Here is a 27,307-nt window from a genome sequence, read left to right on the forward strand (position 1 = left end):
ACTATCTCTTCACCAATGACCATGAGATAGAGATTAATCAGTTCCTGTCATAAATACATGGTACAGCAGTCTACAATGCAGATTCTGCCATTTAGCAGTATTCTGTACACAGCTGAGATTGCAGTCATATTATTGATAAGGAAACAGTCTTAGCTATGGAACCGCTGAAGACATGGTTTGACGGTAAGGATAATTAATTTAGCATCTACATCATTACTGACTTGAATAGCTGTTCAATAGTCCACATGCAGGGCCAACTTACAGCCAGGAGGATGATGGTAAAACACTGATGCATTTTTATAACTCACCATTGTGGCACGGTGGCGCAGTGGTAGAGTTGCTGCCTTACAGCGCCAGAGACATGGGTTCGAACCTGACTACGGGTGCTGTCTGTATGGAGTTTGTACATTCTCCCTGTGATCTGTGTGGGTTTTCTCCGGGAGCTCCGGTTTTCTCCCACACTCCAAAGACGTACAGGTTTGTAGGTTAATCGGCTTGGTAAGATTGTAAATTGTCCTGAGTGTGTATAGGATAGTATGGAATCGCTGCGCCGAAGGGCCTGTTCCGCGCTGTATCTCTAAACTAAAATCAGACACTTACTGATGTTTCAAACTTACAAACTTACATGGTAATTAGTCTATCGGACAATGAGAAGGTGAGTGGAATAGCTTTTTGATCACACGAGTCTCAAGGTAACACAGTTGCCATTGGGTGAATATGATAAGGGTAATCCTTCAGGGCAGAAGTAACAATTTAATAACAGTCGTATATGGGTGATCCCAGCAGTAGGACAATAATATGTTAGTTGGCCAAACAGGTTTAGTTGGCATATGCTTTGGTGCTCCTTAGTGTTTATCATTATTTTTCAAATCCTTTAGAATGGTGAGGCTTCCACAAGTGTTTGCCACCTAGTGAATTATTAAAAATAACTGTAGTTCAATCACTAATGTGCCTCTTGAAATTGAGTTTGTTCTTCAGATGGCAACGAGATATAGAGATAAATTACAATGAATCATAGAAAAGTTGATAAAAATAAGAAGATCTTCTAATATAACCATATTTCTCAGTTTGTCAAGAAGCAATATGGGAAGCATTCAAAATCTTCTGGGACAGGTTACCCGAGCGGCATGAACATCAGACTTGGATAGATGCTTGCAATCAAGGGCTCCTAAATATTTTTGACATTGGAATGAGTTTCAGCAAAACAGAAGAACACCAACACTTGATTATGGAGGTAATTTTTGGATTGTATCGTGGTTAATCGTGTTTAATTGGGGTGTATTTGTCATTATATGTTTTGCTCTCATTTATAATTTCTACTTCAATTGTCCCTTTTTTCATATGTTCTTACTTATGGTGATATGTTAAACTATGGTTCTGTTGGCAGCATTCAACGACTCGTCCACTTGGTCATTCTTTATGTATGAGCGAGGCCAGTGATCAAGGGGTTCAGGATTGTATTAGTTGACACAGCTCCTGTTTGCATTCACATTAGTATACTTCCAGCAGGGGACAGTGGAAGACAATCAACGGTGAATAGCTTGGCTAGCCTTTCTCTTCCCTTGCTGATGTAAAAATTGAAATAGCCTTGCCAGTACCCAGCAGGATTAAGGAACTCAAAGCAGACAAGAATCCAATTATGTTTTTGTCTGGGCTTTGAAATAAAAATGTTGTGATTATCTGGTGAGCACTTTAAAGCTATAAACTGCATTTTAAGTGTGAAAAGGGATATGTTTATAGACAGCTGAGTGTTCTATTTATACATAAATATAAATTACATTTCTGAAAGACTGAGATTCATGTGAATGTTGAACTCATTCGCTGATGGCGTCTAGTTGGCAAAATGGCTGCTTTTGGCTCTGCCCTGGGAATGTCTGCCTTCTTCATGAAGGTGTACAAAGGACATGTAGAAAACTGCAAAAAAAGACAATATAACATGATGTGACTGACATAAAGAGAATTATTATTGATTCCTGCTTGCCTAAAATGGACTTGACATAACTTGTACTTGTTTGACTTTATTACATTCTCTCTGCACCTGCTTTGATTTGAGATTAAAACCAAAGCTTTTCTGGAATATAGCTGGAAAGCTTGGTAAATAAATTCTGTCTAAATCAACAGAGAAGGGTAAATGAAGGTGAATAAGCAGCTTCTCCTGTCCTGTGTTTAATCTCTATTAGACATCAACAAAAGGAGCTATTTTGCTGCTAATACTCCTAAGTAGGTTTTGTGTGACAGATGTTTTTATGATTCTGCTAAAAAGATGTTACACCATCATTGTGGTATGCTTTATAAAGTTTGGATGTCAAGAGCATTCTATTTCTAAAGGGGCATGCAGTGAATTTGGCAACATAGTGAAGTATTTGCCTTGTATGGAGCCATTGAGCTGCTCATTCATAGTAACCTTGTGACTCATAAAAATAGATTTTTTTTTTGGCCCTAACTAACCCCCTGAATTTAATGTTTCTTTCACAGCAATAGTCATTTAAAAGGTGGAAGAAAGTCCAAAGTTTCATAATTGCTGATAGGGCATTTACAATGTTCTCTATTCTTGCACTAATGCCTTGCACTTTATTTTAGCCTGAGATCGATGTGCCTCCATTTTAACACATGCTTTTAATCCCAACTGCCTTCTTCAAAGGCAGTCATTCAGAATCGAGGATGACTTACTGCCACCTTAGTTCTATGTTGACTGGGGAGGTCAATGTGGGAAGTGTGGACTCTTCCACAGATGTTGCAGAGGGGGGTAGGCGTGACTGAATAGTTTGTGAGTCAACCCCGTTCTTTCTGTCATTCTGCCGCAGGCTTTCTAAATGCTTCTGATTCGTGGCTGCCCTGAGCATGACCTCTGCACTTTGAGCATTAGTAGGCCAAAGGTTCCCAGGAATTAGTGGGGATGCACCATCTTCTCAAGGAGGCTTTGAGAGTATCATTGAATCTTTTCCTCTGTCTACCTGGTAATCTCTTCCTGTCATTGAGCCCAGAATAGCAAGCAAGCCATAATCCTACCCAACAGAGCTAAAATAAGTAAAGACCAGTGACAAACCAGGCACTGTCATTGCTTGGGTCCTGTTAACTATACTCTGTTACAGCAACTGATGATTAGTCTTCAACGTTGAAGACCGCTGAGCTGCAAAATACTTTTATAACATTTGCAATATCCTGGGAGTGGCCACAGAAACTATCCCAAGGGATGCTTCATTAACTCCTTGGCTCCTGGAGCAGATTAAGCAGGGATCTTTCCAACCATCCAATTCTATTTACGTTGCTTTGTTACTTGCATGTGTTGTTGTGAGCATTGGTCAGGTCGGGGCGAGTTCCTCCTGGCCATGGGGACTATGTAATTCCATGCTACCTGCTCCATGGTCAGATAGTCGGTGACTAAACCATCTCCCCCACCTGGTTTGCCAGGTGAGGAGGGGGCTGTGGACTCCCAGCAGGACCAAAAACAAGACCTGTCAAAGGGCGGATGAGCATCTAGCGAGCCAACAGCCATCCACACTTCAGTAGAAGTTGCGCTCACTGTCGTACATAGCATTGCAAGAGATGATGATAAAGCACACGCCAAAATCCTACACTTCCAGCTGCAGAGGTACGCAGGAACTGGGGGACAGAGATGTGTGGTGCGTCCGTTCCCGTTGGAAACCAGCACCACTGCATCGCTAATGTTTTCAACAATGATGAATGAATGAATGTATCTCACCTACTTCATTTGAGGATTATCTTTAGGTTTCTATAGAAATGGTTTTGCTGGCTTGTTTTTGTACAGTGATCTCACTCACTTTGACTTTATGTTCAATGTATTCTGGTTTCAAATCTCCATGCAGAAGATTGTTTCTCTTTACAATAAGATAGACTTAAATTAATTCTGTTTCCACCCTGTCTTGGTAATTATACTACCAAGTAAATTTATCCCCTTTAACACAGACCAGCTGCTCAATCATGGTTAATCTCTTCGCTTGAAACATGAAAATAGTATTACATTTCAGCAAAACATGTGATTCAAGTGTAGTGATCACTGTTGTGCTGATGTTCCGCTTGGTGGATCTCTGAAACTGCATCAGGGACACTTTATAAAAACAATTTCAATGCCTTGATCACTGCTGGTGTTCTCAATAGAGAAGGAAACCAGAGTGAAAATGGTCGCCAGCTTGGTGAATAGAAAATTAGATTGATTAAATGAAGATTTGTTCATTGTTGAGATATTTTACTCGTGTCCTGAGGTTTAATATTATGGGTTGGCCTTGACTTGGGTTATCTTCCAATGGTCCAAGTGTGGTAAGGAAATTTGCAAAGTTCACCACTTCATGCTGCCTCGGCAAGGCCACCAGCGTAATCAAGGATGAGTCTCGCCTTCACTCCCTCTTCTCCCCTCTCTCATCAGGCAAAAGGTACAGTAGCATGAAAGTGCATACCTCCAGACTCGGGGACAGTTTCTTCCGAGCTGTTATCAGACTTCCTATCACGAACTAAGTCCTGACCTACAATCAATCTCATGGAAGACCCTTGGACTATCTTTAATTGGACTTTCCAGGACTTTCTTGCACTAACTTACTTGCTATTCCCTTTATCTTGTATCTGTACATTGTAGACGGCTTGATTGTAATCTTCAATAGTCTTTCTGCTGACTCGATAAAACGCAACAAAAAGGCGCAGTAGACGGGACAATAAACAAAACTAAGCTAATCACTGCAAAGTGATTTCCACAAGCAAGTATAAGTGGGAGGGTCAGAAAGGCATGTGACATCTCCTGTAGTGAAATAGTGTGTTACCAGTGCATCAATGGTGATGAAGGGAGCAATATCACAGCATGAATTAAACCTGAAGTATGAACATACAAGAGTGTTTGTAGCCAATGGAATTGTATAATCTAGAGACCACAGCTGGAAGCTGAACTTTAAACCCCATATCCTGCATATCGCTACAACATTACTTACCCTAGCGTTTCTCACTATTAATCTTTGTTCTTTCTGAGGAGCACAAATTGAAGATTATGGATTACGTCCATGTGCTGCACTACAATTATTGATTTGAATTTTCTAATTGCAAAATTATTTTAAATTGAAATTATTTTTTACTCGTTGAAAAGCAATGCCATTTATTGAATGGTTCAGTGATTTATGATTTGTATTGTTTTTCCTCATATTCCACTGAGAATGTTATTTCCTCCCTAGAAAGTATCTCTACAGATGGAAAATGTAAGTAGGTAAGTTGATTTCTATAGAATACATTTTCCATTGTTGGCAGTATATTAAATTCTTATATTCAAATTAAGGATCAGTCATTACAGAAAAATTAACCACATATTCTCTGATTCTTTTTTGTAAGTTCAACCCATGAAGACTTGTGCTTGTAAGTCCACATTTCATTCTGTTCCTTAGATCATGCAAATATGCTTTGTCGAAATTAGGCGCTTTCCTTTGCGGGGGAAAAAACGATATTCAGTACAAATTGTCTTGTATTGCTAACCTTAAATAGTGCCTGCAGAATTAGCTACCCCATGGTACTTTCCAATATTGGTACCAATTAAGTCAAACGTCAGGAAGGGTGTCCAGTGGGTCCCCAGCAATCTTTGGCAAATATTTACTCTTAAAATCTAAAGCTTTTATTCCACCACAGGTTTGCAATTGTACTTCGTGACTTCTAGTAATAAACACGCTTGTAGGAAGTTCTTCACCATATTACTTTAACAAAGGAATTAACTTCATGTGGAATGAAACGGTCATTGACTTTGTCAAAATACATCGTACAGCTTGATGTATCCTTATACATATGTGATAAGTGTTAAATATCCATTTCCTTTTTCCAGTCTAGAATCAATCACAACCACAAATGCAACATCATCAGAAAACAACTTTACGCTAGAAGGTTTGTAAATTTATTGGTCAACGTATTGTTTTAAATTGCTTTAGCAGTGAGACCTGGATAATCAAATTGATTTTCATGAAAGCGATGACAGCTGAGCTACCTCTCCAGAGAAAGAGTTTATTTTTGTAAAGAGACATATAAGACTTTTGTTCTCTCTAGTTTGATGCTTTGGTTCTGAACGTCTAGTACGCTTCACTTCTGTAAACTTCATTATGGTTTCCTGGTCTCTCAAAGGGATGAAGATGCAATAACAACTACCTTGTTAAATACTGTCCCTGAATTTTATAAATTCACAAGTCTAAATAATGTAAAATATAATGTAAAGATAAGATTGACTAAAATGTTACCAGGGATCAGGAACAAAGGGACTGGAGTTATTCTCCTTAAAGCAGAGAAGCTTAAAATACAGTTTGACACTGGTTTTTGGCAGCACAGTGGCACAGCTGGTAGAGCTACTGCCTCGCCATACCAGAGTCCCTGGTTCGATCCTGCCCAAAGGTGCTGTCTGTGTGGACTATGCACATCCACCTGGTGATTGCATGAATTTCCTCCAGGTGCTTCAGTTTCCTCCCACAATCCAGACATGCAGGTTTACAGGTTAATTGGCCCCTATAAAATTACCCCTAATGTGCAGGGAGTGGATGAAAAAATGGGAATATGTAAACCGTGTGTGAACAGGTGATTGATGGTCGGCATGGACTTGGTGGGCCAAAGGACCTGTTTCCATAAACCTTTCAGAATCTTAAACAGTTCTATCTTTGAACTTTTCATAATCATAAACCGTTTTGATGAAATAAATGAGGAGAAAGTTTCTGGTGGAAGTGGCTAGATTAAAGATGATTGTCAAAAGAATCGGAATCAGAATGAGGATTTTCAGTGAATTAGGTTAATATTTGAAGGAAAACATACATACGTTGAATGTATGTGGCATGTGGAAAGAACAGGGGACTGAATCTAATTAGTACAGTCACAAATGGACCAAATTGCCACCACCTATGTATGTAGCATGTCATTCTATGAATCTCTGATCAACTGACATATTCATCATAGAAAAATCTTAATTGTTTGCTTTTGATGTATATTTATTTCCTGAACCTTTTCTAGAGTTATGTAATAATACTCATGGGTTAATGACTTCAAACGCTCTAAATATTGAAAAATATTTTATTCTAGCTGCTGAAAGAATTTCCATTGATGGTATTAACATCTCAGTAGAAGGAAATGAGAACACTGTAAGTCTTGTTTTACCAGATTGTTTTAATGTTATAATTTGGAATTTAGAGAGATGAAGGGTAAAAAACATTTCAATGTTCTGTTTATCAGTCTTTAATTATAGCCAAAGACTAGGGATTTTTTAAAAGCTAGAATATATAACAACCCATCAAGTTGCTTCAAACACTACCCTTTCATTAGCATTGATATTACAAGGAATTACATCTGCACTGCTAAGCAACTAATCTACAGAAAGTGTGAAATGTGCTCTTTCTCAAGATTTTTTTCACCCAGTGCTTTGAAAGGAACCTTGGCTAAACATTGGCAAGACTGTCGCAGCCACCACAAACAAGGTGGGCTGAATGGCCTGTTTGTGTACACTCTGTATTTGAGATGTTCAATAGCTTGCAATACTTGAAAACAATACTTTCAAGGCATTCACTAAAGATTAATTTGTAATATTATGGAAGATTATTATAAAACAGAATGAAATATATAAATTCAGTTTTGTTATTATGTTAGGTGTTTTTATTTACTTTAAATAAGCACTCAACAAATATTCACAGACTTTTTTTTATCATTAATATGAATGAAAATAAATATATTTAGGGTTTTGTGGACAGGGACTTTGCACTTCACTACTTTTGATTTTGAAGGACCTATTTTCACCTGTAATTCATTTTAAAAAGAGGATTAGGTAAAATGGCAATAGCCAAAATGCCATATACCACCGGTTATGTTGTCCTTGCTTTTTGCCTTTCTCCAAGTCGGTAGCAGTGAGGATGATAGACAAGTCAGTGCCTTCACAATCTTTAACGGCCATCTCTTTTATCTGCAGCGTGCCTGGGCTTGAATGGAAAAGCTTATTCAGTGTCTGTAATCATGATATGGCAAATGCTCTATTATCATCCATCCCTGACTTTGAAAAGTGTTAGAATAAGCATCAGAATGCCTTATTGGGAAGTGAATATACACTGCAGAGGTAATGAAAGACAGTCTGACAAAATTGAACATGGGACTGCAAGCACAAAAGCCAGAATTGCATTTTTGGCCGCAATATTGAGGTCTATAGAATTGTGCGGCAGAGAACAGGTAATCAAAGGAATGTTAACCGCTTTGGATCCTTGCCCAGGTCTGATCTCGCTAGCATTGCATTTTCAAAACCATTAAAGATTAACAATATCTCAACAGAAGATAAACAGAATAAATAAATTGCAAATTCAAAAGCTAAAGGTCCCATTCATCTATATAATTAAAAGTCTCATCTTGACCACTTCCAGTCTGCACTGTATATTAATTTTAGATAAAACCCTACCATATGTTGCTATGATTTTGGCCATCTTACTCACAGTCCTCCTCCACTGAGCAGGCCCCGAGGATTTTTCCCATCGATGAAAAATAAAAAAGATATGAGTGTTTTAAAAAAAAAAAAAAAACCTTGAGATACTCTCGCCTGTATATCTGCAGAAAAAGATGAAAAATGTCTAAAATTGATTCTCCACCCTCTCCCCCTTCTCTCTCAGTCACACAGTCTCTCACCTGTTTTGGGCAGAATTTCTGGCAGTTTCTGAGCTGCCAGCCCACCAGGCCTGGGTGACTGAGCTGCCAGTCCACCAGGCCTGAGTGACTGAACTGCCAGCCCACCAGGCCTGAGTGACTGAGCTGCCAGCCCACCAGGCCTGAGTGACTGAGCTGCCAGCCCAAGAATCCATTTGGCCCACAATGTCCATGCTAGCCCTCTGGAAACCAGTCCTTTCGGCCCACAATACCCATACTAGCATTTCAGAAAGCCCCCCCCCCAACTGGCCAGCAATATTGGAATTGGTGGAGAGGTGGAATATTGCGTTGGGGGACCAGCCCTCCCAACGGGTCCTACTTAGTCTAGTATCATTTGTAAATGGTGGTCCATTGCCAACATTACTTGAAGCCATTGTGCTCTTCGTAATAAATTCAGACATATTGGCATGAAAAATTGACTTCAATATCATGGCCAAAAATGCAATTCTGGCTTTTGTACATTCTGCCCCATATTCAATTTTATCCGTCCATATCTTTTGTGTGTGTCTGCAGTGTATATTTCTTTCCCATTACAGTGTTTTGATATCCTATGGGGCTTTGGGTCTAAGGGGCTAGCACCACAATGAAAGGACTAGCATCAAAACACTGGAGGTCAGATACCAGCACACCTAATCTCTCACTCCACTAGTAACGCACTGCTGAATTTACAGATGATTCCAGATCTTAGCAGGGTCTTTAAATCTATGCCTGCTGTGGTTGATGTATCTAGTTTCTAAAGTTTCATAAATCCATTTCCTCTCAGTATCTACCCTTTCAACCCCTTTCAAAAACAATACGCTGTAGACTTGTAGCAAGTCCTCATCTAATTTTAAATTTCATCCCTTTGAAATAGAGGTTAATATTTTATTTGTCTTCTAATTGTTAGCTGTATCTGCATGTTACCTTCCTATGTTTCATACACCCCAAGACCCCTCTATGAATCAACCGACCATAGTGTCCCCATTTGAACAATAATCCTTAGTCTGTACTGAAGACTTTACGTCCATTGAGTTAATTTATTGAAATCCTTCTGTGGACTCTTTGTCTTCCTCACAACGTTTTCCCACTTGCCTTTCTATCATCAACCAATTTGGTTATGTGCATCCAGTCCCATCACCTAAGCCATTAATACGAATTGTAAATAATCAAACCCTGGGAGATAGCCCGGTAGTTACCTCACTAGTTCCATTTTACCAATTTGAAGTAGACCCATTAACCAATCTCTCTTTCTGTTCATCAGCCAAACTATATATGTCAATATATTTCTTCCACACAGTGAGCTCATAACGTGCACAGTAATGCTATCAAATACCTCTGAAAAACCAAATACACTCCATTTATTAGTTTCCCCAATCCTTCCTTGCTCCATCCCCAATAAATTGGCATGAACACAATATCCCTTTCATGAAATCATTTAGCGCCTCTTTGTGTGTTTTTTATAATTAAATAAATGTTCCTTAAGAATTCGTTAAGATTTTGAACTTTTTCCCAATGACAGATAACTGGTCTAAAGTTTCTCGCTTTCTACCTCCCTCCTCCTTTGATTTGTGGTATCTGTGGTTTTCTAATCTGTGTCTTTTCAGGATTTGTGGACAAACAATCATTATCTATCAACTTTGCTCAGAATTCGTTTTTTACTTTTTGTTCCTCCCTCCGTATTGCCTCCGGACCTCCGCCTATAATTGCAATGGTTTGTGTGCCCTCTACCAGGTCATTTCTTTCTACAAATGTGTCTGCAAATGCTATCGACCTGCCAACTTATACAAAAGCTGCTTCAAGACTTCATTAGATTTTCATTTTTTCCTTGAGTGGCTCATTTTGCCACCTTCAGTTTGTTAAAACTTGTTTCATGGTATTTTGACCATAGGCCTTTTAATTAATTAAAATAATTTAAACTTTATTAATTCTCTCAGGTTTATCATACGTTCTGACAAGTGAGGGATGTAAAATACACACATTTGGTCAGCCCTTGAAAGCTTCTCAGCTTTTTTTTGTTGTTTGTTGCTTTAATATTTGTGGTAACTGTAAAGTTTATCTGGTTTGGCTGAACAACGCTACAGTGGTTAGAAGACTCTGTAGTCAGAGGGACAGACAGGAGATGTTGTGGCCACAAATGGGTCTCTAGGATGGTGTATGGCTTCCCTGGCTCCAGGATCCAGGATGTCTCAGATTGGCTGCAGAATATTCTCATGCGGGAGGGTGAGCAGTCAGAGGTCGTTGTTGACATCAGTGGGTAGGAAAAGCAGTGAGGTCCTGAAGAGTGAATATAGGAAGGCAGGAAAGAGGTTAAAAAGCAGGACCTCGAGGGTGGAAGTTTCTGGATTACTTCCAGTGTCATGTGATAGTGAACGCAGGAATAGCAGGATAGACCAGATGAATACGTGACTCAGGAGCTGGTGTAGGGGGCAGGGTCTTGGGTTTTTGGATCATTGGGATCTATTCTGGGCGAGAGGTGACCTGTACAACATGGACAGTTTATACTTGAACTGGAGGGTGACAAATATCCTAGGAGGGAGGCTTGCTAGTACTACTCGGGAGGGTTTAAACTCGATAGGAGGCAGATGAGAGATTGGGAGAAAATTCTGTAGTCAAAGAAAGCAAGATTAGCACTACCGGTGGGTACATGGTAAAGACAGGTGAAAAATCAGTGATTTAAACTGCATTGACTTCAATGCTAATGGTTTAACAGGTATGGAAGATGAACTTGGCATGGATTGGCTTGGGGGACTAGGATATTGAGCGAAAAATGGCAGAGCGGAGGGTGACACTGGCAGCTCAATATTCCTGGGTATATATGCTGCAGATGTGGTGGAGGTGCAGGTAATAGAGGAGAGGGGATTTTGGCAACGCTTTTGACAAGGGCCCGCATGGTAGGCTGATTAGGTTAGAGCAGAAGTTTAGAGCGCATTGGATCTAAGGTGATCTAGCCAATTGAATTTAAAATTGGCTCAGAGGAAGGAGTCAAAAGGTAGTTGTGGAGGATTGTTTTTCTGATTGGAGGCCTGTGACCAGTGGAAGTACGCATACAAGATCACAGGAACTAGTGGTAGTTAAGTTCATTAGGTAGATGAAGGTTATCAGATGATCACCAGCTTATCTGTTTTATATCCCCATTTTAGATTCAAATTTGTTTGATGTAGTTGGAAATACGTTATTATTGCCACACATTATATCAAATAATATGATTATTTTATTCATATATTATTGAACAAAATAATCATATTATTCTTTTGATAATATATACATTATATTTTATATTATCCTATGCATTATTATATCTCTTTTTGATTTGTGTAAGGACATGGAAACCAACATCAATAAACTGAGAGTTTTGCTGCATAATAGGAATGGGACCTTTCATTGGACTTCTATGAACAGCCAAATTTCAATTAAATGGATGCTGAATGATTATGTTCCATAGGATGCTAATCTGTAGGAAAAATGGCATATTTTATCCAAAAATCAGCAAGATGATAATCAAATGACCTTCGGTTAAAAACAATATACATTTTAATATTCCATTAGCAGCATAATTAGTACTTTGGGGTGGCAACATTGTTCTACATTGGCAATAGCAAAAATAATTTAAGTTCCAATGACCTTGACACTGTTGTCCACATTAATTCCAGACCAAAGAGCCAATTTGTGCTGAGGAGCCTACCCCCATTAAGAATGCCTTAGAATTTCTCCAAAGGTTTTTTCAGATTGGTACTTGGAGACATCGGAAAAAGCCGACTTTCATTCTTTAATTTTGCCTTGGACTAAATCCAGGTTCCAGATAATAAAGCACAGTGTACTAATGTTCTCTATTAATCTGCTCCCCGAGGGTCCTGCATGTCATCAGACTAGCCTTACTGTTCAAGTATCTCTATTCTATTTTACTCTGTTATAATATCTCCTCTGTATTCATGTTGGAAATATATGGGGTAGTTTGATTTATGTTGGGTCAGATAGTAATGAATAATTTTCTACATTTTGGTAATTTATTCCTACACCCTCACAGACCCCTGGAGAAACTGAACAAGTTACAAAGAAGTCATCAAATCAAATTGTGGAATTCTTTATCCAGCTTGCTGGGGAGAATTATACCGGAGAGGAACTCTCTGATCCAGCTATGTGGGATTATCAGAAACTGACTGATCATGTCCATGCCAAGGTAAACTTAATGAAAGCCTGGAATGAAAGCCTGGAAAAGTGGTTGTCTGTGCCAATCAATGTTAGCATTAAACTTAGTCAATTTATAAGCAACAACAACCACAATATATTGTACATAATGAGATCTTAGAATGAGTTGACATCCAACGGCACTGCTCATGCTGGGTAGGAAGGTAAGTGCTTGAAATAATAATACACCATATCTTTATAGCACATGAGTGCAGTTGGGTGCAACCTTAGAAACTTTCTGTACTAAGTTTAATTAGAGTAAAATAAACTTGTTTTTTGGGGGTGTTTTACCTATTGTTGGGTACAAATCTTAAAATAAATTAGAATTCTTACATTGGTGAGGAGAATTTCTTGTTGAATCGAAAATGATGTGTTTCTTCTTGTGGGAAAATCTAGCCCACCAGCCACTGGGTCACCAACTTAATTCAGAGATGAGGTGAAATGCTTTTACCACATAAAGTTGAGAATCTTTGAAACACTTCCTCCACAAAGTGGGTGGTGGGAGCAGAGTCCATGAATACTTTTAGGGCAGATGTCCAATAGACACCAGAAAAGGAAGTAGGTGAAAGATTAAGAGTTGAGAGTGTTTGATTGTCAAATGTACCGACAACAGAACAGTGAAATTCTTACTTGCAGCAGCAAAACAGGCCTGTAAACACAATACGCATAGATAACATATTATAATAATAATAATAATAATAATAATAATATAATAATCTTTATTTATATAGCACTTTTCAACAAAACCAGTATTTGAACCAAAGTGCTTTACAGAGTTTGATTAAATTAATAGAACAGACCAAATGTCAATATATCCATACAAAAACAAAAAAGAGAAAAAAGAAAAAAAAGACACAGAACAGTACACTATAGAAATCAACATGAAACGTCCCCCCACAGCAGAATTCACTGTGAGGGAAGGCACTAAAAATATCCAGTCCTCCCCCTCATAGTCCACCCGAGGTCGGGGTCTATATGTGGCCTCCTTAGCCAACTCGATTTTCTCAGGCCCTCTGCCGCGAAGCTGGATCATCGGCGTCGGGTGAACATTCTTCAGCGGCCTGGACTGAAGCGGCCACTTCCTCCCTGAAGACTGCAATGTCCAAAGTTCTCAGGCCGCGCTGGCCGGACCGCTGACACTGGCGAACTCGGACATCAGGCCCCGTGGTGTTAAAATCCTGGGCCGCCCGCCCGCGGCTGGACGCTCTGCAGCCGCAGCTCAGCGATGTTGCAGTCGGCGTTCCCAGTGCCCCGGAGCTTACCCGAAGGCGACCCGGTAAGCATCGCCCGCTCCGTGCTGATGTTGGTGTCCCAGCATCTGCACCGCCGGCGAAGCTGTAGTCCCGGCAGGAAATCGTCGCTCCAGCGCTGCTCCAGCTCGATGGTAGGCCGCACAGAGAGGACGAAGAAGCGGTTCGGAAGAAAACCGCATCTCCGACCAGGTAGGACTGGGATAAAAACAGTTTCCCCCTTCCCCCCCCCCCCACCCACCACAGAAAAGAAGACTTCCAATTAAAAGTTCCCACAGACAGGACTAAAAATAAAAATAAAAAAGGGAGAAAGGACGGACTGCAGGAGGAGCAGCCATACACAACAGCGCATCACCCCCGCAGTCCGCCATCTTATTATAAAATTATAAATTATAATATTATAAACAAAAGCTCTGTGAATTAATAATCAAATTTCTGCAAGTAGATGGGAATCAGGTTGCGATAAGATCACACATAAATGACAGAACAGTTCAAAGGGCTAAATGGCCTTATTCCTGCTTCTCTGTTTGTTATTACTAACTTTATAGCCCAACACTTATGTCAATGTTTCTTGCTGTAATGCTTCACCCTAGAGTGAAGATCACACTCCCAAGTCAAATGATAAACGGTTCAACATATATCGCCTCCTCTCCAGACCCAGATTACCCCAACAATAATTGCGGAGCTGCAGTAGGCAGATAACACGTGTGCAGACTTACAGTTTTGAGTAATCATCAACAAATTCACAGAAAATTGAGCCTTAAGGGCCTGTCCCACTTACGTGTCCTTGGCATGCAAATTACATGACCTCGTGATCACGTTGAGCCGAGACGGTCGAGCGAAGGTCGGGCGCGATTACATGCGTACGCACAGCCGTCTGGACCGCGTGATGTTATTTGAAGATGGCCACAAAGCTGGAGTAACTCAGTGGGACCGGCAGCATTTCTGGAGAGAAGCAATGGGTGACGTTTTGTGTCGAGACTCTTCAGTCTGAAAAGAAGAGGTCTTGACCTGAAACGTCACCCATTACTTCTCTCCAGAGATGCTGCCGGTGCCGCTGAGTTACTCCAGCATTTTGTGGCCATCTTCAATTTTTTAGCCCTGCTCTGAGAGTAGAAGTGGGAGCGGATCCAGACTCCAACGGCCGTGAGCCCCGGGCCGAGCTCGGCGATCATTTGCCTGCTTCTGCTGCTGTTGAAGGCGAGACGTTGCGTCGCGCCAGGGTCTTGGACCTGTCCCATTTTGGCCGTCAGTTCCGCGACAGGCTGTTGGTGCGCGAAGATTTCGATCACTACAAAAATTTCGGAGCCCCACGCGATGTCGCGCACAACTACATACCCCTCCGTGCTTCTAAGTGGGACCGGCCCTTCGCGGCCATACGATGCCCGTGCGCCTCAACACGACCACGAGGTTGCGTAATTTGCGTGCCAAGGACACGTAAGTGGAACAGGCCCTTTACTCTCAACATCTGCAAGGCAAAGGTCTTCTCCCAACTTGACCCTTGTATAGCACCACCCGCCAGCAATGAAGGTCTATGATGAGAAATGATGACCACTTCCCATATTTCATGAGTCACCTCCCAGTGAAGGCAGATATTGATGATCAAATTCGGCATCATGTCCAATGCATTCATGCAGCATTTGGCAACTGAGGGGAAAAGTGTTTGGAGATCAAGGCCTCAAACATTGGTCAACTGGACAGCAGCTATCTCTACCTTCCAGTATGTTTGCGAATTTTGAACTACCTAGACCAGGCACTGGATAGATATCACCAATATTCTCTTGTAAAATTCTCTGCATCCACAGGCATAATTACGAAGGTAATTCTCTCCCAGGCTATCATTCCCATCACTGAGGCTCTCATTGCATTCAGTCAGCCCCTTAGGCAGGCCATGGGATTTCTATGCATCACATCAGATTCTCAAAGCAGACACTGTTTTCCAAGCATACCAAATGAATGGAGGATTCAAGGAATCATCAAAGCCTCTTGGAGTTTGTATGTTTTCCGCGTGACCTGCGTGGGTTTCGTCCGGGAACTCTGGTTTCCTCCCAAACTGTACAAAAGTACAAGGTTGTAGGCTAATTGGTTTGATATAATTATAAATTGTCCCTAGTGTGTCCAGGGAAGTGTTGCTAGTACTGGGATCGCTGGTCGGCGTGGACTCGATGGGCCTGTTTCTTCACTGCATCTCTAAACTAAATTAAAGAATTAGTTCTGCAAGACAATGAATGATAGAAGTGACATTTATTGTAATCAACTTATTTTGACAAACATTACAACAACATTGAAAAACAACACAAAGTATTTCATCTTAAATAAAATATCAAGCCGAAGACCACCATTCTGTTAATCAGGTGCTCTCCAAGAGGATTTTCAATGATTCCAGGTTGTGTCATATGTCTTCTTTCATATAAGCTAGAAGAAAATAATAGTCAAACTATGTTGTATTTTTTTCATTTGAGGAAAGTTTTTATCAATTAGTAGTTTATTTTTGTAGTTTAGATCATTGTTTTTGGTGCAAACTGGGCCTAGTGATCCAGATTTAAAATGTATTGAGAGATGCAAACAAGCTATCAAATTAGTTTGCCTTCACTGAACAATAAAAGTGGGTGAATTCCTTCCATATTCCCTACCTTATTTCCTACCACTATTTTGGAGTCATTTTATTTTCTAACTTTAGATGGGTGGGTTAAGAACAATGTGAATAGGCTTATCTTTTAACTATAGCAGCAAAAGGCAGTTCAACCTCAGCAGGATTCATAGAATAAAAGTCTGTAAACAAACACACACGTTGTTGACTGACATGGCTGCCCTATTTACTTTTTTCCTTCAGTGCTCTAAAGCTCAGGGCAACATAAATCATCACTACTTTGGAGGAAGAAAAGTTTCCTCAAGTTTGTTGTTACTTTTGAATAAATGCACACATGCGTGCAACATATTACCTTTATTTTCCTAAGCTATACTGGCATAAGCGTAACAGTGGATGTTGAAATAAGTCATACAATGGAGAAGTGAAGTGAATGCTTTAAGTCTGACGCAGAGTCTGGATGGTATACATAGGTCACCAGAAAATCTGTTCATTTGCACATGTACATTTACGAGGTTGGCAATATAGCCTAATACTTGTATTAAATCTGGCTGGTGGCATTGTATGTAACAAAAATAATGATTTGAATTTGCTCCAATCATCCAGATGCAGACTTAAAGTTTAATTACAATGCTTATGAATCATGAACCTAAAGTACTTCTGTCACAGGGTAGTGCGTGATTCCTGACCTTTACGTCTGTTGTTCTGCTTGATTTTCATGTTAGTCCAATGTTGTCACATTGTTCCAGGAAATCTGAATATCTGCCTGAATGAAACAATTAGAAAGATTCTTCTTGATGCATTGGTACTTCAAGTAAGAAGTGAAGACCTTTGCCTGTACGGATAATATTGAGTGACTTGAATTTGTGTCGCATGTTTCACTAACTCAGCTGGATCCAAACCAACAAAGAGTTGCTCTCCTGTGGGAAGTACTCCAGGTCATTTTGTGATCCACACGCTCCCACAGACAGCGGTGTGATAGAGACCAAATGGTTTGTTTTACTAAGGTGATTGAGGGATAGGTAGGTTCAGTGATACCAGTGATAGTTACCACTCTCTTCTTCAAAGTAATGCCATGTGATCTTTAACATTCACCTCAGGGTATGGAATTTAACATTCTATTTAATGCATTAGAAACATAGGAAATAGATGCAGGAGTAAGCCATTCAGTCCTTTGAGCCAGTACCGCCATTCAATATGATCATGGCTGATCATCCAAAATCAGTACCCCGTTCCTGCTTTCTCCCCTTATCCCTTCATTCCGTTAGCCCGAAGAGCTATATCTAACTCTCACTTGAATATATCCAGTGAATTGGCCTTCACTGCCTTCTGTGGTCGAGAATTCCACAGATTCACAACTCTCTGGGTGAAAATGTTTTTCCTCATCTCAGTCCTAAATGGCCTACCCCTTATTCTTAAAATGTGACCCCTGGTTCTGGACTTCCCCAACTTCGGGAACATTTTTTCTGCATTTAGCCTGTCCAATCCCTTAAGAATTGTATATGTTTCTATAAGATCTCCTCTCATCCTTCTAAATTCCAATGAATATAAGCCCAGTCGATCCATTCTTTCATCATATTTCAGTCTCGCCATCCGGTGAATTGGTGACCTACGCTGCACTCCCTCAATAGCAAGAATGTCCTTCTTCAAATTAAAGACCAAAACTGCACACATTTGTCTAAAGATCCCACCTTTGATAATGCAGCGCCAGCACCGGATTATTAATCGAGATGTTCAGATTGGAACATGGGCCTACAATTGAAAACCAAAATATTGTTTATGCTGGAATTCAGAAATTAAAAGATGTAGCCCTAAAAAGGTCAAGCAATGTCCATGGTCAAGAGAAGCTTAGTCAATATTTCATCTGACGATAGGCAGATCCCCTAAAGCATTGATTCTGTATTTCACTCAACACTAGTGCCCAACCAGCTGAGAATTTCCAGTGTTTTCTGTTTCTGTTTGAGTGAAGCTGCAGTTGTGGGTGAAATACTACCAATGGAGCCTTATTTATAGTAATTTATCACTGATTAGGCCCATTGGGCAGTCTCATCTGTAACACTGTTTCAAATTAATTCCTGTTTCTATATTCCAAATGGTTCTTTTCAAAATCTAAAGCTTTCATTGTACATATTTTTTTTAATTTCAGATGGAAAATATCTTTGGAAAATTCCCAGGATATCAAACAATTAATATCTTGGAGTTCAGGTTTGGGAACAATTGTAAAACGTATGCATTGGGTATCGTTTAATGTATAGCTTATAAATTCGAAGAGTGATCCTGACATGAAGTGGGTGTTTACTTGGTATTTTTTGTGACATCGAGCCAAGCAACTAAATGTATTATACCATAACATAGAGTATTTCATAGTCTCATTATTGTTTAAATTTTTATATGTTATCTGCTAAATGTATTAAGTAATTTTCTTATCCCACCTGCACTTAAAAAAAATGATTTTTCAACTTTAAAAATAATATGGGTAAATTATTGCAATTTTAATATTTTACATTTTAATACTTTGAAATCTAATATTAATGTTTTCAATTTCTATTTTAGGAAAAGCCAGAATCCAGACAGGTAAAATAATCTAAAATATCGCTGTAAATATATATACACACATTATCCATTGCAAATCTTGGAGTAAGTTCAGTTAATAGATTTATGCACTTTTTAAATGATTATCTTCTGTGTTTATAAAGCAGTTGTCCATATATTATATCCTCATGAAAGTTCTCCAACTGAAATGTGCCTGTCGGGTATCTGAATGCTGGGATTTGCTGTCTAATATACTTGACTTTGTTGTGTTTAAGGCAAAAGCCAGATCAAGGCATGCTCTATCGTCTAACCAAATTTTTGGCCGAGAATTCTTTGCAATAGAAAGATTTTAAAGTGTAGTATTACTTTGCAAAAAGATAACAAAAGTTGGAGCCCCTCAAAGATTCAAAAGAGCAATTTTCAGACAGCTTTTGAAATAAAAGGATAGATAGATTGGAGAAATCTTGTCAAATCGGATAAGCATCTGGAAATTAGTTAGATTTGTTATTTTTTAACCTAATTACAAATCTTCATTTTTTTGCAACTGAATCAATGAGACATTGCAATTCAATCAACCGTTTCTTTTAGCTTAGAGTTGAGTGAAGAATGGTTTTCTTCACGGCTGCAATGTGAATGGTCTATTGTGTCCTCAGGGTAGTTGCATTATTTATGCCCATATCTTGTCTCCACCCCACTCTGTAAAACTGCTAAATATAACGTGTAGGAAGGAACTGCAGATGTGACTCTGTCCAGGGACCCCGACAGTCCTTTCAGGTGAAGCAGAGGCCACTTGCACCCCATCCAATCTCATCTACTTTATCCCCTATTCTAGGTGTGGAATCCTATATATCTGCGAGACCAAATGCAGACTGTGTGAGCGTTTTGCTGAACACCTTAGCCCAGTGCGCCTTGACCTACGTGATATCCCAGTTGCCAAACACTTTAACTCCGCTTTCTATCCTGAGCCTCCTCCATTGTCAGAGTGAGGCCAAATGTAAATTGGCAGAACAGCTCCTCATATTTTGCTTGGGCCTCTTAGCCCACAGCCAACAATGGATCATTGTGGGCTCCACCTTTCCTTGATCATCGTTACTTTATGCATATCTTTCATTAATTTGTTCTATATCTCTCTATATCGGCGTCTATATATCTCGTTTCCCTTTCACCTGACTATCAGTCTGACGAATGGTCTCGACCTGAAACGTCACCTATTCCTTTTCTCTAGAGATGCTGCCTGACCCGCTGAGTTACTGTGTTGACCCGAAATAATGTGTTGACTTGAATGTCAGCAAACTGAAAATCATGTTAATCTCAGATCACCGACTGTCAAATTCCCCAACTATATAAATTAGCAATTTCCAAATTACGTTCTAAAGCTCACAAACTCTATTTACATGCTCTGAGCTCATTGGTAATATCTTCTCTATGTAAATAGAAATTGTTTGCGCCCACCATATCCTGATTATTAATCCATATTTGCAGTAATTTTGTGCTCCGTTAATCTCTATTTATTTTTATTTCATCCTGAGTAGCAGTAGTAATGTGACAGTTCACTGCACTGTTACATTTGATGTGAACACTGGCGTTTTACCAAACGAAACACTTCAATTCATCAACCTAAACTCCGAAAACATGGAAGATGACCTTCCCCTGGAAACTGAAAATCAACCTACAGCTGCGTACACAATTACTGACTTTAGGAATTACATAGTTGAGGCCTTGCATAAGGAAAATCTAATCGGAAATGGATCACCAACTTTTAATCCAGAGACCCTTCATTTTATTAATGGTAAAAGCTGTTACTTATGATCATTAAACTTGGAATTGGAAAATATGCTGACGCTCAAATTCTGCAGAAACAAAATTTCAAACCTTGTTCCATTGGATTTTTTCCTTTACAGAGCATTCAATGAATGAAGCATTAAACAGCATTAAAATTGAACTGGAAGATCAGACAATAGGTATTTACATTTTAGTGTCTTTGTGTGCTTTCTTTCTAGCTAAGCAACCACCTAGATGTACTGGGCAACATAGAAAGCTCTACGCTATTGCTGGGCCAGTTTGTGTTTAATCAGGTTAAGTTCATTGTCATGTACACAAGTACAGTGAGGTACAGGTACAATGAAAATCTTGCTTGCAGCAGCATTACATGCACATAGACATAGACAAACACACAAAAACATGCATAAATTATACATTAATTACACATAAGATTCTGCAAGGCAATAATTAGAACGAAAACTCTGCAAAAATCAATACATTGGTGCAAAGCACAATAAAAAAACAAAAACAAGTCCATGTTATTGCAAGAGGTGGACCATAGTATTCTCTGGTCGAAATAGGATTAGGGTTGTGCAGGAAAACCCATGTGATCAGAAGGGACAGCGTTCAAATTCTCCATTGGCAGCACCCATAGTCAAGATCGAACTTGGGTCCCTTGCGCTGTGATGTAGCAATTCTACCGCTGCTTTACTCATGACATTGGGCACCTGTCTGTATGTAGTTTGCACGTACTCCCTCTGACCATATGGGTTTTCCATGCGTGCTCCAGTTTCCTCCCAAATCCCAAAGATGTGTGGGGGGAGGGTTAATTGCCCACTGTAAATTACTCCTCATGCATTTAGTGATGGGAGATGGACACAAAGTACTGGAGTAACTCAGCAGGTCAGGCAGCACGTCTGGAGAAAAAGGGTGGGTGACGTTTCGGGTCCGAACCCTCCTTCGGAGAAACTAAGGTGAATTGGTGGGAATGTGGGGAGAATGAAATGGAATTGATTAAGAATTGGTATAAGTAGGTAGATGATTATTGACCAGTATTCAACAGGTCCATGGGCCTGTTTCCATGCTAGATGACTATAGACTCAGTGGTGAGTGCAAGAATTGTCACCCAACCTCCAGCATGTTGTATACTTTGGCACAGCTGTGTGCTGATATGGGCCTTGCAGCCAGCTGTACGTCTGTATGGAGCCAGTGGCTGGCTGTAAGCATGATCTGACCCATGAAGTATTCCTGACAATGACCAGGGCAGAATGGATGGAACTCTGAAAACCTTCTCTGCTAATCTGTTGTGGTGCCCCATGCTGACAATAACACTAGGTAATGTTGCATGGCAACTTGTATTTCTGCCAGAATACCCCCTGAGGGATCACGTGAATGAAATTGTCATATGTTGTTGTTGGCGGCTGTGAGTACAAAACTTTGGAAACTCTATCTACATAAAATATAGATTTTACACATTTGTGTGATAAAATTTTCTTAGTGCATTAACATATGACATATATATGTTTTTAAGACATCTATTGTTTGAGAAAGTTAAGTGAACAATATCTAACATTATCATTACCTTGCTAGGACATACCTTTAGAAAGGATACAAGGAGGAATTTCTTTAGTCAGAGGGTGGTGAATCTGGAATTCATTGCCATGGATGGCTGTGGAGGCCATTGGGTATTTTTTGAAGCGGAGATTGACAGGTTTTTGATTAGTAGGGATGTCAAAGGTTATGGGGAAAAGGCAGGAGAATGGGGTTGAGGAAGAAAGATAGATCAGCCATGATTGAATGGCGGAGTAGACTATGGGCCGAATGGCCTAATTCTGTTCCTATGACTAATTAATTTATCAATTTTACTGTTTGGTTTAAATCCCATGAAATCTAACCTTTCCCATCAAATCAAGCTGTTTGCCCAACTTCATTCAACCTTGATACGCACAGCTGTGATATTCATGCCAATTTTCATTCACCGTCAAAACTCACAGAGAATTAAAGACAGCGTGGCCAAGCTGTTTGCGCAAGGGTATGTAGACCCAGGGATCACAATCTCAACATAAGGCTCAGCCTTTCAGGTTGGGGATGAAAATAAATGTCCTTGTGGCACATTCCACTTGTGAGTTTCCCCAATAAAGTGCCTCATCCAGTATCTGACAATTGTTTCTCTCATCAATTTAAACAATTCTTCCAACATATTAAGTACCCATGTTATTTTTGGGGGATCAGCAGATTTAAGACAAAGCTGCCAGCTGCAAGATCACTTATGGTCCACAGCCTATCACTGAAGTGTAGAATAATATGGTTTATCAGAACTAACCTAACTACATTCTTAAATCCTGTGAATTTATGCTTTTGGCTATAGAACTTTCAAACAAAGAGGATGAAGACGGACAATACCTGGAGAGTAATGAAGCATCAGGACAATTCCATTCAACAATTATTGATCTGCCGTCTGTCCAAACAATTGAGGAAAGATGGCGGAACGCAGAAGCCTCCCCTGTCACTTTAACTTCTTTGGAGCCGCAAAGTATATCTGAGGAGCCAATGCCACTGCCAAGCAGCAGAGAGTTCCCAGTATTCGCACCATCTGGAACAGATGTGACCACAACAATTAATGTTGGTGAAAAAACAGAAGAGACCTCGGATCCCCTCACATCACAGATCCTTGTATCTGACGGTATAATAAAGCAGCCCATTTTTGACAAAGGTACCATTTTTGACTCCGAATCTGGTTCTGGGATTGAAGAAGAATATTTGTGGTCCTGGTCTACGATAGCTTCTCAAACAGTTTCTTCCAACAAGCCACTAAGTGGGACACAGGATAGCACTTCTAATCAGTCGGGAGGTGTGAAGACTCAGGATGATTTGTCTATGGATTATGATGCCAATCAATCCGACGTTAATATCAAGGGATTGATTACTAATCCAACTGCAGTAGGCATGGCCACAATCATCTCAAATGAAGCAGATGCACTTTGGTCAACTGAAGCAGCTTCAGGTTTTGGTGCTGGAATCATATCTCATGTTGCAGAGGCAATAACAAAAGAAGCCCCAGTTGAATGGATGCCAGAAAATGTGCTAGAATTAACAATGCAAACATCTGAACCAGCTGAAAATGACTTGGTTGCAGTGTTGCCAGTCACTGAATTATCCACAAAAGGTCAAGCTATAACAGAAACCTTTGTCGTGCAACCGTCTGGAGCACAGACATCTGCCAGAGGAAACCAAGCCACTGATTCATTCATCTTGGAACAGTTTGCCGCAGGATCTTATGCCAAAGGGCACATGTTAACTGAGTTGGCCACCATACAGCAAGAAATATTGGCATCAGCTGCCACAGGTCACACAATGATAAAGTCTTTGCCTGCGGAAAATGAGGCAGCAGAGACAACCACCACAGGCTCCATTAAGCAATTCCTTACAACAGTTTCCAACCTGGAGCAACTGACCACTGAGCAGTTATCCACTAGCAGTGGTCTCTCTGCATCACCATGGGCGCCCACGGAACTGGGCATTGATTCCTCCTCCACGGCTCAATCAATACTGGATTCTTCAAATATGATCCAGAAACACACAGAATTACCAAATGACGTGCAACTTTTTAGCAAAATACCTGCTGCAGTAGACACTGTGTCATCCAACATTAATGATACTGGATTGAACAATCCTGTCTTTCAGAACACAGATAGTTCTACAGTCGTTGAACGTGGTACTCGATCAACTACAGGGGTGCCCTATTCTGAGTACATTGCCAACACGTCTCTTGCATACAGCGGACCTGATAATGGTGCTAATTCTGCTAATGAAACCATTTGGGTTTTAAACCCCAGGACAACATCTGCAGCGGTGCAACCCACTGCCATACCGTCTGTCACATGGGATGTGGTGGGAGAGTATGTTACTTTGGAGCCCCGTGACGCTACTGTTATAGAGCACAATGAGGTCAAATCATCTCAAAGTGCATCGCAGGATAATGAAGAGTGGTCTGAGGTTCAAGATATCTCAGTTGAACTGGATCATTCAGACATAATCTATCCTCACGAAGAATCTAACAATGATGAAGAAATGGCAACTGGCTACAGAGAATATGGTGCTACCGCACCAACAGATCAACCTGTAGCAAGTGATAGTCGTACATCTTCACAGGCACTGATAGTCTTCTTCAGCCTGCGTGTTACAAATATGATTTTTTCAGATGACCTGTTCAACAAAAGTTCACATGAGTACATAACTTTAGAGCAGCGATTCCTGGAACTTGTAAGTTTACCATTTCAAATCTGCAAATTATGGTCCAGAATTTGTAGTCAGTGCTAAGATGACTGCTTTTCAGGGACCCTAAAATGCTTGTCACAAAGTTCTAGCAATCTCTGAGGCAAGAGCTAACACGTTTCTGATGTACACTGTAATAAGGCTTTAGGAAAACCAGTAGCTGTAATGTCACCAAGCTGGCTGAGGATTAATACTTAATACCTAAATCAGCAATATATTTTGTAGTAGATCAAGGTGATGCAGAGCTAGAATAGCTACCTTACGGCGCCAGAGACCTGGGTTTGATCCTGACCAGCCATGGCCACCCTGCTATAGAAAAGATGCCATTAAACTGGAAAGAGTGCAGAGAAAATCTACCAGGATGTTGCCAGGAACCAAGGCCCTGAGTCACAGCGAGAAGTTGAGCACATGTGGACTTTATTCCTTGGAATTCGGGAGGCTGAGAGATGATCTTTAGAGGTGCACATAATCATGAGGGGAATAGATAGGGTCTTTTTTTCCCGTGATTGGGGAATCAAGAATGAGGGGGGATAGGTTTAAGGTGAGGGGGGAAATGCTTAATACAAATCTTTGGGGCAGCTTTCGAGGAAGTAGTTGAGGTAGGTTTTAATAACAACATTTAAAAGATTTTGGAAAGGTATACGGTTCAGAAAGGTTTAGAAGGATATGGGCCAAATGTGGGCAAATGGGACTAGCTTATATGGGACAACTTGGTCAGGATGGATGGGTTGAGCTGAAGGACCCGTTTCCCTGCTGCTTGATTGTATGAGTCTACATCTAGCAATAGTTGTCCAATCCCTAATTGATCCATATTACTTTACAGTTATTTTGGTCTTTGAAATAATAAAATATATTGCTGATTTAGGTATAATTCGAAAAGGCTGACTGCAACCAAATTAAAACTTTATTTGGGCTATATCATCTGGGCTTCTACTTCCTTTCTCCATTCATTCTCAAATTCTACCCCTAATTTTTAATTTCAACTCCCTTTCTTCCAACCAATTATTAATCCAATTTACTCTCCATGGCTTCCCTGCCCTATACTATTTATAATATTACCCTAATTTAGTACTTTACTGAAGTTGGCTTTCCTGAATTCCACATACACTGCATCTAATATATTTCACTCTGCTACCACATTCATTTTCATCACAAGGAATTTGATGGTTTGTCGAGTTTAATAATCTCTTTGGAATTTGGGGAAAAAGTAGCAATAGAAAGCATAAAATGTGGAGATTAATATAGCTTTACGGCTGAATTTTTGTGCTTCTTTCCAGCTTGTTCCTTATTTGCAGTCCAATCTATCTGATTTTAAGCACCTTGAAATCCTGAACTTCAGAAATGGAAGCATCATTGTGAACAGCCGTATGAAGTTTGCAAAGCCTGTACCACAAGATGTCACCAATGCTGTTTATCTAATCTTAGATGACTTTTGCAACACAGCATACCAAAGAATGAACCTTGCCATTGATAGATTTTCTCTGGATGTTGAATCAGGTAGGCCATTCCTACTGTACTATGTTTGTTCATTCAATGTATATTTTTGAGAGTCCATTTGTCTACATAAAACATGGATGAGCTATGATAGGCCCTGATAATGATCTCAGAATCCCGGAGCAACAAGCATTCTGCTGGAGGAACTCAGTGGTTCAGGCAGCATATATGAAGGGAAATTGACAGTCAACATTAAAGGTCAGGGCCCTTCATCTGGACTGAATCTTGATCTAAAACGTTGACTGCCCCATTTTCTTCCTCGATGTTGCCTGACGTGCTCAGTTCTTCCAGCTGATTGTTGCTCCAAATTTCAGCATCTGCAATCACTTGCATCCATTAGATTCCTAGAGATTGGTCTAAACTCATGATCACCAAGGCATTTCCAAAATGTACTTGCCTAACCGAGCCAGCATTGTATCAACTTATGCACAACCATCTTCACATTCAGCATTAAGATAATAAAGAATGGTTTCAGATTAGGTTCCAAACACACTTAAAGTTGATGATGTCTGCTCGATACACGCTCAATGTAGCTGCTGGGAGTTGGGCCGGATAATAATATTTACATTGAATGCAAGTCCAAATAGCATTCATCTACATTTGTTTG

At 40.1% G+C, this 27,307-nt stretch overlaps 1 protein-coding gene across 1 annotated transcript in view; it reads left to right on the top strand.

Annotated features, from left to right (window-relative positions):
- impg2a (interphotoreceptor matrix proteoglycan 2a) overlaps positions 1 to 27,307 on the top strand; it is a 61,964-nt gene that overhangs the window by 11,773 nt on the left and 22,884 nt on the right. Inside the window, exons 3-12 of the mRNA XM_055644213.1 lie at positions 1,068 to 1,234; positions 5,175 to 5,206; positions 5,810 to 5,868; positions 7,042 to 7,100; positions 12,641 to 12,903; positions 19,192 to 19,212; positions 20,703 to 20,959; positions 21,072 to 21,131; positions 23,270 to 25,194; positions 26,484 to 26,703. Of these exons, the coding sequence (XP_055500188.1) occupies positions 1,068 to 1,234; positions 5,175 to 5,206; positions 5,810 to 5,868; positions 7,042 to 7,100; positions 12,641 to 12,903; positions 19,192 to 19,212; positions 20,703 to 20,959; positions 21,072 to 21,131; positions 23,270 to 25,194; positions 26,484 to 26,703 (3,063 nt within the window). The remainder of the gene's footprint in view (positions 1 to 1,067; positions 1,235 to 5,174; positions 5,207 to 5,809; positions 5,869 to 7,041; positions 7,101 to 12,640; positions 12,904 to 19,191; positions 19,213 to 20,702; positions 20,960 to 21,071; positions 21,132 to 23,269; positions 25,195 to 26,483; positions 26,704 to 27,307) is intronic.

The sequence above is a fragment of the Leucoraja erinacea genome, chromosome 13 (genome assembly GCF_028641065.1).
Source record: "Leucoraja erinacea ecotype New England chromosome 13, Leri_hhj_1, whole genome shotgun sequence".
In the NCBI taxonomy this organism is placed as follows: Eukaryota; Metazoa; Chordata; class Chondrichthyes; order Rajiformes; family Rajidae; genus Leucoraja; species Leucoraja erinaceus.